At 41.0% G+C, this 12,108-nt stretch overlaps 1 protein-coding gene across 16 annotated transcripts in view; it reads left to right on the top strand.

Moving 5' to 3' along the window:
* Window positions 1-12,108, top strand: part of mef2cb (myocyte enhancer factor 2cb) — a 297,090-nt gene that overhangs the window by 168,504 nt on the left and 116,478 nt on the right. For all 16 annotated transcript variants that reach the window (XM_073066923.1, XM_073066857.1, XM_073066897.1 and 13 more), the window contains one exon: window positions 6,205-6,408. In XM_073066923.1, coding sequence (XP_072923024.1) covers window positions 6,205-6,408 — 204 coding nt within the window. The remainder of the gene's footprint in view (window positions 1-6,204; window positions 6,409-12,108) is intronic.

Consider the following 12,108-nt stretch of genomic DNA (forward strand, 5'->3'; position numbering starts at 1 on the left):
CCAGTATGAATCAAATTGTTCCAGCTTATGGTTAACAGATGCTGTTATCTTCTCCATTTTGTAAATGTCCATTCTAATTTCCATCCAAATATTTAAAGTTCGGCTCTCCTGTGATAACCATTTCCTAGTAAGAGTCTTTTAACCAGCCACCAACAGTATATTCATTAAGTATTTATCTCTTTTCAACCATTCTTGAGGTATATATCCAAAATATATGGTCTTACTCTCTAAGGGTATTTCATATTTAAAGATGTCTTGTAGGGCATTGTGTATCCCCCTCCAATAGTTTTTGATAATAGGGCAGTCCCAAAAAACATGATAATGATTTGCATTTTGATTTCCACAATTTCTCCAGCAAACAGGGAGGTTACTATCATAATGGGATTTCTGAGAGGGTATAATAAAATATCTTACCAAGTTTTTCCATCCAAACTCCCTCCATTTCTGTGAACTGGTACACTTCCATTGATATCTCCATATTGTTGTCCATTCTTCCTCAGATATAATTATCCTTCCTTCCTTCTCCCATTTTGTTTTAATGTATGAAGTTGAATGTGTTTTAAGATTTGACAACCCCTTATACATGCTTGAAATGACTCTACTACCATTATCTGAATTATATGCTTTTCTAAAGAGCTCTATCAAGCATGTATTTGCCTTGGTTACATTTTTAAGCGTCTTATTAACATTTTGTCGCATCTGTAAATACCGATAAAAATCTTTTTTTTCTAATAAGTGTTTCTCTTTAAGCATTTCAAAACTGAACAGTGTTCCTTCTTTCATTATGTTGCAAAGCACTGTTATTCCTTTAGCTGTCCAGTCCTTAAATCTAGCATCCAATTTATTTGGTGTAAAATCCGAGTCATATGCACACCATTTAAGAATTGCAATTTCTCCCTCTAGATTATATTCTTTTATAGTAGTTATGTATTGCACTCTACTGCTGCAGCAAAAAAAGACAAATTTCATAACGTATGTGAGTGATGATAAACCTGGTTCTCATATGGGTCTCTATTGTGGACTAAGAGTGGGAAGAGGGTAGGGAGAGAGGAATCATGGTTGGGAAAAGGGGAAGGAAGACCGGAGGGATTGGGAAATGCCATAGAGACATTCTGTAATTATCAATAAACTAATTGTTTGGAATCAAGTGACCTTGCCTGGTGTCAATGCTGATGAAGGGTCTCGGCCCGAAACATCGACTATACTTTCTATACCTTTTTTCATGGATGCTGCCTGGCCTGCTGAGTTGCACCAGGATTATGTGTGGATTTCCAACAACTGCAGATTTTCTTTTGCTTGCCTGCTGTCTCAGGGCTGTGTGTGGCTGCACCCACAGCAGCCCCCTACAGTACCTCTACTCTGCCACCTGTCCTACACCCCTCCTGTGGTGCTCCACTCTCACCTTTCACAACATTCTTTGCTCCTGCCAGATTTACAAACTCACACTCCGCTCCACGTTGACAAATACAGTACCTTGCAAAAGTCTTCGGCACCCTCGCTATATATATGTGCCTAAACTTTTGCACAGCACTGTATATAGTGGCATGGATATACTTTGATAATAAATTTGCTTTGAACTTTGCAATTCTTTATCCCTAGAACCATTCTAGTAAATATCCTCTGCCTGGATTTGAGCTATATTTTCATTTTTACCTGACAGAAATGCTCCTATTGATTATATACACACATAATAATATCTGATGCTATTTTTCCGCAGTGCATCTCTGTTGTCCCTGGATGTCTTTCCTTCATGGTGAAGTTGCCATATTTCCTGTATCCCCTCCCCCTCACCCCCCCAACTGCCTCAAGCTTCGATCATCTCTCATGTTTGACAATTAGCAGTTGTGTCTCAGGAGTCCCAGCCCCCACAGACACAGGACTGCAGCAGTATCTGCACCTCCTTCATTGAACACCTTCAAGGGGATCGTCTTTGACTGAAAACTTAACTGAACCTGTCCCCTATATGCTTGGGATGCTGTCTCACTTACTGTGAAACACAGTAAGTGGGACCACATCCTAAGTACCCAATGTTGTTCCACACACTGGAAGACATGGAGAATTGTCGGTAATTTATGACACAGAAAGAAAGCATTCAGCCCATTATACAGTTTTCGTATTGGTTGAGAAAGAGCCCGGTCTGCTGCCGCTGTGCTTGTGAACAGTTGCAATGCCAAGCCGTGATGCATCCAGACTGGATGCTTTCTCTGGTACATTGGTAAAAATTGGGAAGGATCAACGGTAACATACCTCCCGAGGAACTAGAGTTGTTGGTGAGTTTTCTTAGCTGTGGCATCAATGTGATTCAACCAGGACAGGCCATTGTTTATGCTATCAACCCTCAGTACCATTGTCAGAGTGCCCTCCTCTCACAGCACAGCTCTATCCTCTGACAATGACATTTCATCACAGAAAATGTGGAAAACTTTTCATTTCTGAGGTGCCATCTCTGTTAAAGCAGACACTGTTGATAAAACTCATCAATGCTTTCTGCAAAACTCATCAGGGTTAGAGACAGCTTCTGCCCTGCTGTAATATGAGAATTGAATGATTCCCTGGTACAATAAGGTGAAGTCCTGACCTCACAATCTACCTCATTACAATCTTACTGTCTATCTGCACTGCACTTCCTCTAGCTGTTAACGCTTTACTCTGCATTCAGTTATTGTTTTAACTTGTTCTACCCCTGTGTGTATTGTAATGAATTGATCTGTATGAATGATAAGCAAGGTGCACTTTTCACTGTACCTCAGTACATGCAAAATGGTAAACCAATTCCATATCCAATTCCGGTTCCAAACTGCTCTCGAGAATGCCTTGTGAATTCTGCAATTCAAGGGGAACTGGGGATATCTGCTGGCCTTGGCTAGGATGTCCGCTTCCCTTGGACAAGTAAATATAAAACATGCAAGAATGTTTGAATGTCCTGGAGGCATGATTTATTCCATTTTGGAGCAGAAAATATTTACATCAAAATTCTTTTGCCAGGCTTAGAGTCTGCAAAAGTCTAACTGGCATGTTAATAGGCCAGATATCCTTTGCTCATTCCTTGCTTTCTTATGTTTGTACCAATAGACGTCATCAATAATGCTCTTTTGAGTGACTAAAGTTAGTAATTTCTGTATGTTTTGTAATTAATCTTCCTTCCTCGCCTTAGAAATGGTCTAGCATATTATTATTAATCATGGCCACTTGTTTCAATTGATTATTTACTTCATTAGTACAGTGAGACTTTGTGATCTGAGAGTTGGTCTTCTCTCATTATCATACCTCAAATGCAAAGACAGTTATCACAGGCGCTTCAGCTTGCCTGCATCTTCTCATCACCAAACATCATTGTGGACCAATTAATGTGTGATTTGATAGCTTGTTCTGCTGATTAGCTTGCTCTTCAGCGAAATAAAATGCATATAACAGAGAAAAAAAACAGGCTTAAGTTAATTTCTGTCAATTAGTGGGAGGCTTAGAAGTGTAAGCATGTTGTTTTTTTCTGCTGAGTTTTAACTTTACAAGGACATCAGCATTTAACGTTCTGATACTTTTATCCTCTTACTTGAATTCACAAAAGATTTTTATGTAGGAAAAGACTGAATTTACTTAAATGAGAAAGTGAAAGTCCTCTTAAGAGAAAACTTGTAACTAAGGTCTTTATATACTGAACCTTTTTATAGGAACAAAAATTAGATTGGGATTCATTTATTTGCTTCATATACATTGAAACATTTAGTGATATGCATCATTTACATTAACCAGGAACACAGCTAAGGCTATGCTGGGGACAGTCCGTATGTGTTGCCACACATTCTGGTGCCAAAATAGCATGCCCACCATACTCACAGAGCACACAAGCACCAACAACAACAACAAAACAAGTCCCTTACCTCCCTCAAAACAAACACACACACTGTGGTAAACTATGTGTATACCTGTCTGGACACGCCCCTCTGCTGACTGCTCCTGTGGCTCCTCCCACAGACCCCTGTATAAAGGCGATTGGAGGCACTGCTCCTCCCTCAGTCTCCAAGATGTCGTGGTCACGTTTGCAGCTAATAAAAGCCTATCTTTTGCCTCCTGTCTCCGAGAGTTATTGATGGTGCATCACACACACACACACACACACACACACACACACACACACACACACACACACACACACACACACACACACACACACACACACACACACACACACACACACACACATCTCAAACTCAAATGATTTTTATTCCTCCACAATCAATGGTCAATGGTGCACTGATGATGTCTTCTTGCACGGTGACAAAACATTTGGAACTAAGTTTCTAAGTTTGGAGAACAACTCAACTCAAGCATTGTTCACTGTCTGCTGGCTAAATAAAATATCTTTTCCAATTTTTTATCCCCTCTCATTATTGTAGACAAAATTTAAAAAGAGACTGTCCATTTTGAAAGGAGGTTATTTTTATCTGTAAGGCTTAATTTTTTTGACTGACTCTTTTTAATAGAAGCTCAGATGCTCAAATGAGTTGACAAATAACATTAAAATGGTCTAATAAGACTATAAGATACTCTTTTTAATAGAAGCTCAGATGCTCAAATGAGTTGACAAATAACATTAAAATGGTCTAATAAGACTATAAGATGTAGGAGCAGAATTAGGCCATTTGGCCCATTGTGTCTGCTCTGCCATTTCAGCAATTTTCCCCTCAGCCTCAATCTCCTGCCTTCTCCCCATATCGCTTCATGCCCTGACCAATCAACTTCTGTCTTAAATATGCAGAAAGACCTGGCCTCCACTGCCGCCTGTGACAATGAATTCCACAGATTCACCACCCTCTGGCTAAAGAAATTCCTCCTCTTCTCCGTTCTAAAAGGACAACCCAAGGCTGACCTTCGGTCTTAGACTTTCCCATCATAGGAAACATCCACTCTGTCAAGGCTTTTCACTATTTGATGGGTTTCAATGAGGTCATCCCTCATTCTTCTGAATTCTAGTGAATACAGGCACAGAGCCATCAAACTTCTTCATATGACAAGCCATTCAATCCTGGAATCATTTTTATGAACCTACTCTGAACCCTCTCCAGTTTCAGCACATCTTTTCTAAGATAAGGGGCCCAAAACTGCTCACAATACTCCAAGTGAGGCTTCACCAGCACTTTATAAAGTCTCAAATTTACATCTTTGCTTTTATATTCTAGTCCTCTTGGAATGAATGCTAACATTGCTTTTGTCTTCCTCTTCACAGGCTTAACCTGGAAATTAACCTTCAGGGAATCCTGCACAAGGACTCCGAAGTCCCCTTTTACTTCAGTTTTTTGTATTTTCTCTCCATTTAGAAAATAGTCAACCCTTTCATTTCTTCTACCAAAGTGCATGACCATACACTTCCTGACACTGTATTCCATCTGCCATTTCTTTGCCCATTCTCCTAATCCATCTAATCTTCTATAGCCTTTCTACTTCCTGAAAACTACCTGCCTTAATCTGAGAGTCAACATTTTAATACCACCATTTTTGTCAGCAGCACAACAGTACATAACAGCAAAGCCCATATTCTGAAAAACACATACATGAAAACTGTGACCAGAACACATTTAAATAGCTTCTAATTCAATAAATATTCAGCTCTTTCACATTTAGTGCATTTTACTACAAACAGAATATCAGAAATAATTATTTTGTATCTTGTTCATGGGTCTTGCTACGATAACCCTTTGTGCAAATGCAAAATTATTATTTTATAATAATTAAATTGTATTTGTTTATCATAATAATTAGTTATAATTTTATTATTTTATAAACAATAATTACTTAGAGAGGGTAACACCACGGTAATGGGCTTTTCTGGCCCAAAGAGCCTATGGTGCCCAATTACACCCAATTATCCTGCTAACCCACACATCTTTAGAATGTGGGAGGAAAAGAAAGCATCCAGAAGAGACGCACATAGTCACTAGGAGAAAGTACAAACTCTTTACAGCCAGTGGTAGAACTGAACCCAGGCCCCTGGCACTGTAAAAGCATTACGCTAACTGCTACGGTCTGTGATGCCCCCACTATATACAAGGCTTTGTTCAAGACAAGTGCATGAAGCATTATGTTCAGTGAGAATGGGATGGTAGTAGCGTAGCTTTCTGAAAAAGCCCAGTTACTGTTTTGAAAATGTTAACAAGTTAGCATATATATTCTCAGATAATCCGATATGCTTTTTTATGTTTTCTGCAGGTGACGTTTACAAAGAGGAAGTTTGGGTTAATGAAGAAGGCTTATGAGCTAAGTGTTCTATGCGACTGTGAGATTGCTCTGATCATCTTTAACAGCACAAATAAACTGTTCCAGTATGCCAGCACCGACATGGACAAAGTATTGCTGAAATACACAGAATACAATGAGCCGCATGAGAGTCGGACAAATTCGGATATTGTTGAGGTAGGATTTGATCTGACGAAGATTTCCATTCCTGATTATATTACAATGTCATCTGTGGTTTGGTTGTGCCACTCCTGGCTTGGGGTCAGAGTTGAAAGTTCCAGTCCCACTTCTCAATCTCAGTGCACAAGTGTAGGCTAACATTTCAATGCAGTGCTGAGGAAATACTGTGCTCTTTAAGGGACCTCTTGATGGATGAGGCATGTAACAGGGGGCCCTATTGTGTTCTTGGATAGCCTGTAAAACATCCTGAGTTCAAACAAGAGGACATAACTTCAAAATATAAATTGTTCCAGATGAGATGGATTCATTTGCATTGTCTTGACAGCACTGTATATTGATATCAAAGTTCCAAGTAAACTTACTATCAAAGTACGTATATATCAGGATATATTACTCTGAGATTAATTTTCTTGTGGGTATTCACAATAGATACAAAGAATCACAATAGAATCAATTAAAAACTACAAATAAAGATGGACAAACAACCATCTGGTTAGTAAGTTTGTAGGTGACACTAAATTTGGTGGTTTATTGGACAATGAAGAAAGAAGAGAGGCGTATTTCTCTGCACAGATGCTGCCTGACCTGCTGAGCAACTACAGCATGCTGTGTGTTGCTCTGGATTTCCAGCATCTGCAGAATCTCTTGTGTTCAGGGAGTCTGGAACAGCTGAGTAAGGTAGCCTGAGGATTGGCAAATAGAGTTTAACTCAGATAGGTACAAGCTGTATTTTGCAAATTTAGATCCAGATAGGACCTTCACAATGATCAGCAGAGGGCCTTGGAGAGTGTTATAGAACAACAGGACCCTGGGGAGTGTTGTAGAACAGCAGGGGCCTGGGGAGTGTTGTAGAACAACAGGACCCTGGGGAGTGTTGTAGAACAGCAGGGGCCTGGGGAGTGTTGTAGAACAGCTGGGCCCTGGGGAGTGTTGTAGAACAGTAGGACCCTGGGGAGTGTTGTAGAACAGCAGGGGGCCTGGAGAGTGTTGTAGGAACAGCAGGGTCCTGGGGAGTGTTGTGGATCAGCAGGGGCCGTGGAGAGTGTTGTGGATCAGCAGGGCCCTGGGGAGTGTTGTAGAACAACAGGACCCTGGGGAGTGTTGTAGAACAACAGGGCCCTGGCATGTTTTGTAGGAACAGCAGGACCCTGGGGAGTGGTGTAGAACAGCTGGGCCCTGGGGAGTGTTGTAGGAACAACAGGACCCTGGAGAGTGTTGCAGAATAGTAGGGGGCCTGGGGAGTGTTGTAATTCAGCAGGGCCCTGGGGAGTGTTGTAGAACAACAGGGCCCTGGGGAGTGTTATAGAACAGCAGGACCCTGGGGAGTGTTGTAGGAACAGCAGGACCCTGGGGAGTGTTGTGGATCAACAGGACCCTGGGGAGTGTAATAGAACAGCAGGACCCTGGGGTGTGTTGTAGGAAAGCAGGACCCTGGGGAGTGTTGTAAAACAGCAGGGACCATGAGGAGTGTTGTAGAACAGCAGTGTTGGTTAACATGAACCAGTTAGACCGAGTGGCCTGTTTCAAGGCTCCATGATTCTATAACTCTGTGACTCCCCGGAAAGTAATAACATCAATTCTCGAATGTGAGATGTACTTGTAACATTGGCACCATCTAGGAACAAAAATTGAAGTATGACTTAGATATGAGCCACGGTAGTGTACCGGTTAGTGCAACACTATTACAGCTCGGGCCGTTGGAATTCGGCTTTCAATTCTGATATTATCTATATATCCTCCCTGTGGAATGTGTGGGTTTTCTCCAGGTGCTCTGGTTTCCTCCCACAGTCCAAAGTCAGATCGGTTAGTAGGTTAGTTGGTCATTGCAGATTGTCCTGTAACTAGGTGAAGGCTGAATCGAGGGTTGCTAGGCAACGTGGCTCAAAGAGCTGGAAGGGCCTATTCCACACAGTTTCTCTGAAATAAAAATAAAATATTTATTACTCTTGTTCCAATATGTTCATTTGAGATGAAATCTACAAAGATTTAATTCCTTGTGATTCATAAGTCGCTAGTTCTTGGCATCTACAGACAGCCTTACACATCAAGCCCTTTTCATCCAGTCTTTTTTTTTGTATGTTGACAAAATGGAAGCTACTGATTTGCGGATGATAGAATGTTAATGTATCTTTGTTTTGATTATGGAACATTAATCTTCTGCGTTTTCAAACTCAGTCCATGCTATTGAGTGTTAAAAGCAGGCAGTAGATGTAGTAGGTTATGGTTAATGGTGTGTTGGCATTCATCAGCCGTGGATTAAGTTCAAGAGCCATGAGGTAATGTTACAGCTATACAAGACCTTAGTTAGACCCCACTTGGAGTACTGCGTTCAGTTCTGGTCGCCTCACTACAGGAAGGACGTGGATACTATAGAAGGAGTGCAGAGGAGATTTACAAGAATGTTGCCTGGATTAGGGAGCATGCCTTATGAGAATAGGTTGAGTGAACTTGGCCTTTTCTCCTTGGAGTGATGGAGGATGAGAGGTGACCTGATAAAAATGATGAGAGGTATTGATTGTGTGGATAGTTAGAGGCTTTTCCCAGGGCTGAAATGGCTAAAACCATGGGGCATAGTATTAAGGTGCTTGGAAGTAGGTGCAAGGGGGATGTCAGAGGTAAGAATTTTCACACAGAGAGTGGTGGGTGCATGGAATGCACTGCTGGTGATGGTGGTAGAGGCGGATACAATAGGGTCTTTTAAGAGACTCTTAGATAGGTATGTAGAGCTTAGAAAACCTAGAGTAGGTTACATGGTCTGCACAACATTGTGGGCCAAAGGGCCTGTAATGTGCTGTAGATTTCTAAGATTCAAGATTGTTCATTGTACATTCTTCAGTACATGTATAAAAGAGAACAAAATGATTGTTATTTTGGATCCAATACAGTATAAAAAACAAAATTATCATAAAATCACAATAAATACAAGCAATCCTATAAAACACAAAGTACAAATAAATGTTGAGTGTGGTTGATAATACACTCAGTGGCAACTTTATTCAGTAGAGGAGCGGATACCACTGTGATCTTCTGCGGCTGTAGCCCATCCGCTTCAGGTTTCAAAATGTGCATTCAGAGATGCTCTTCTGCACACCAGTGTTGTAAAGTGTGGTTCTCTGAGTTACTGTCGCCTTCCTGTCAGTTTGAACCAGTCTGGCCATTCTCCTCTGACCCTCCTCATTAACAGGATGTTTTTTTTGTCCCCAGAACTGCCATTCACTGGATGATTTTTGTTTTTTTTTCCAGCATTCTCTGTAAACTCCAGAGACTGTTGTGTGTGAAAATCCCTGAAGATCAGCAATTTCTGCAGCAACAATCATTCCATGGTTAAAGTCACTTAGATCACACTTCTTCCCCATTCTAAACAACAACTGAATCGCATGACCATGTCTGCATGCTCTTATGCAATATATTGCTGTCACATGATTGGCTGATTAGATATTTACATTAATAAGGGGTACAGGTGTACCTAATAAAGTTGCCACAAAGTTTATACCTAGATTGATTGAATATGCATACAGTGATGCTAAATGCAGGATTATCTGTACACAAGGTGACTCTGACAGGAAATGAAAAAGCGACAAGTGACTCTTGGCAAGAAGAACTCTGCTAAGGAGCAGCTGGGCAGATGGTAACACAGTAGGACAGAGACTTTCAGTGTAGGGATGAGGTGTGGAGTGTCAGTGTGAAGTGACAGTGAATGGGGGATGGAGGGGGTGGTGAGGGATTGTGGAGAGGAGTGTGTCAGTGTAGGGATGAGGTGAGGAGTGTCAGTGTAAAGTGACAGTGAATGGGGGATGAAGGGATGGTGAGGGACTGTGGAGAGGAGTGTGTCAGTGTAGGGATGAGGTGTGGAGTGTCAGTGTGAAGTGACAGTGAATGAGGGATGAAGGGGGTGGTGAGGGACTGTGGAGAGGAGTGTGTCAGTGTAGGGATGAGGTGTGGAGTATCAGTGTAAAGTGACAGTGAATGGGGGATGAAGGGGGTGGTGAGGGACTGTGGAGAGGAGTGTGTCAGTGTAGGGATGAGGTGTGGAGTATCAGTGTAAAGTGACAGTGAATGGAGGATGAAGGTGGTGGTGAGGGACTGTGGAAGGAGTGGTTGATGTGGAAGTATTGTTAGATTAATAAGTGGGGGTGTTGATCAGCCTGTTGGCTTGGGGATCATTACCCTTGTAATATATTGATTTAAGTTATAAGTGCAACATTGCTTTTGTGAACTGTAAATTGAATTGCATTCAGTTTCTGAAGAGAAAGAGAGATTAATATATTGGATTAAACCTTTCAAAGCCGAGCTGATCAACAACTAACCAGTAATGTCACGCCTGTTCCTGCGGCTCTCAGTCCCAACTCTGGATTATATGCAGAGCTTTATTGCTCAGTCCTTTATTACTGCGATAGTCTGTAAAATCTGTTGTGTTAATGGAGCCCATGTAACAATGGCACATTTCGAGAAAATCACCGTCTCTTTCTTTTAGTCCGCTATGGATTAACCTGTTGGTAAAATACCACATTTTGGGGTTATTTTAGTTTTCACCATTCTGCCTATTGCTAGAAGGTGCACTGTGATACCGTCACCGTGATTAAATAAAGATGAACGAAGCGATTGCTAAAATTACTCATGGACGTGACAAAAGAAATCTCAATAATGAAAAGCAAAACTCAGCGCTCATTTTGCTTTGTATCTGGCTGCTAGGAAAAGGTATTTATTTATTTACCCGCCGAGTTCAGTTTTCTTTTAAAACAGACAACTTCACAGCCAAAGACAGCAGGGTTTCATGCCTGGAGGAAATGGCTCTGTAGTGTGCGTGGGTGTTGAAAGCGGGTCTTTACATTAACTGATGCTCTGTGTAATTAGAATGTCTTTACTTGATAATTATTGGTATGACTGCAATGGTGCATAACCCCAAAAAGCTCTTCAGACATATTTAGACAGGTTGAAAAAGTTTGTACTCTGGACTACCTACCAATCATTAAAATACCATATACCATCAGATCTTCCACAATAAAACATGTAAATGTGAAAAACACTTCGGATTGTTAAAGACTGCACATAAAATCATATAGATTTAATATGCTTGCTAATGCGTGGGGCTTGCTGTGCACAGAGAGGTGCAAAGGGTCTCAGCCTGAAATATTGATTGTTTACTTCCCTCCACAGGTGCTGACTGGCTTGCTGAGTTCCTTCAGCATTTTGTGCTTGTTATTCAGTTAATGTGTCTGATGCAATGTTCCAGCCTAGATACAGTTAGGCAAATGACAGTGTGTTGAAGTTCAAATTAGATTACATGCTCCTCCTTAGAGTGAGGCTTGTAACCATCACTTTATAACACAGGTCAAATTTCATTCACTGACACTATCTCTTTTAATGAAACTCCCGTGGAGTTACCCTTAATAAAGAAAACATACTTTAAGACAGGACTGGATGCAATAGAAAAAGGGGCCAAATATTGGTTCTATGAAAGATTTTAAAAGGAAGGAGGTTAGTTTAGAAGGAAATTCCAGAGACTGAAGCTTGGGTGGTTTGGATTTTTCTACTAAGACCAAAACATACACAAAAACCTATATATGGGGAGGTATGCCAGGAAACTTTATATGGATTCAGTAGCAGTTCTACAGTAATGGGCACTTCAATCACTTATTCCTTGCTGGGAAAAAATAGCACTCAGCATAATATTCCATGTGCAAATGAGTTTACAGG

The sequence above is a fragment of the Hemitrygon akajei genome, chromosome 2 (assembly GCF_048418815.1).
Source record: "Hemitrygon akajei chromosome 2, sHemAka1.3, whole genome shotgun sequence".
Classification (NCBI taxonomy): domain Eukaryota; kingdom Metazoa; phylum Chordata; class Chondrichthyes; order Myliobatiformes; family Dasyatidae; genus Hemitrygon; species Hemitrygon akajei.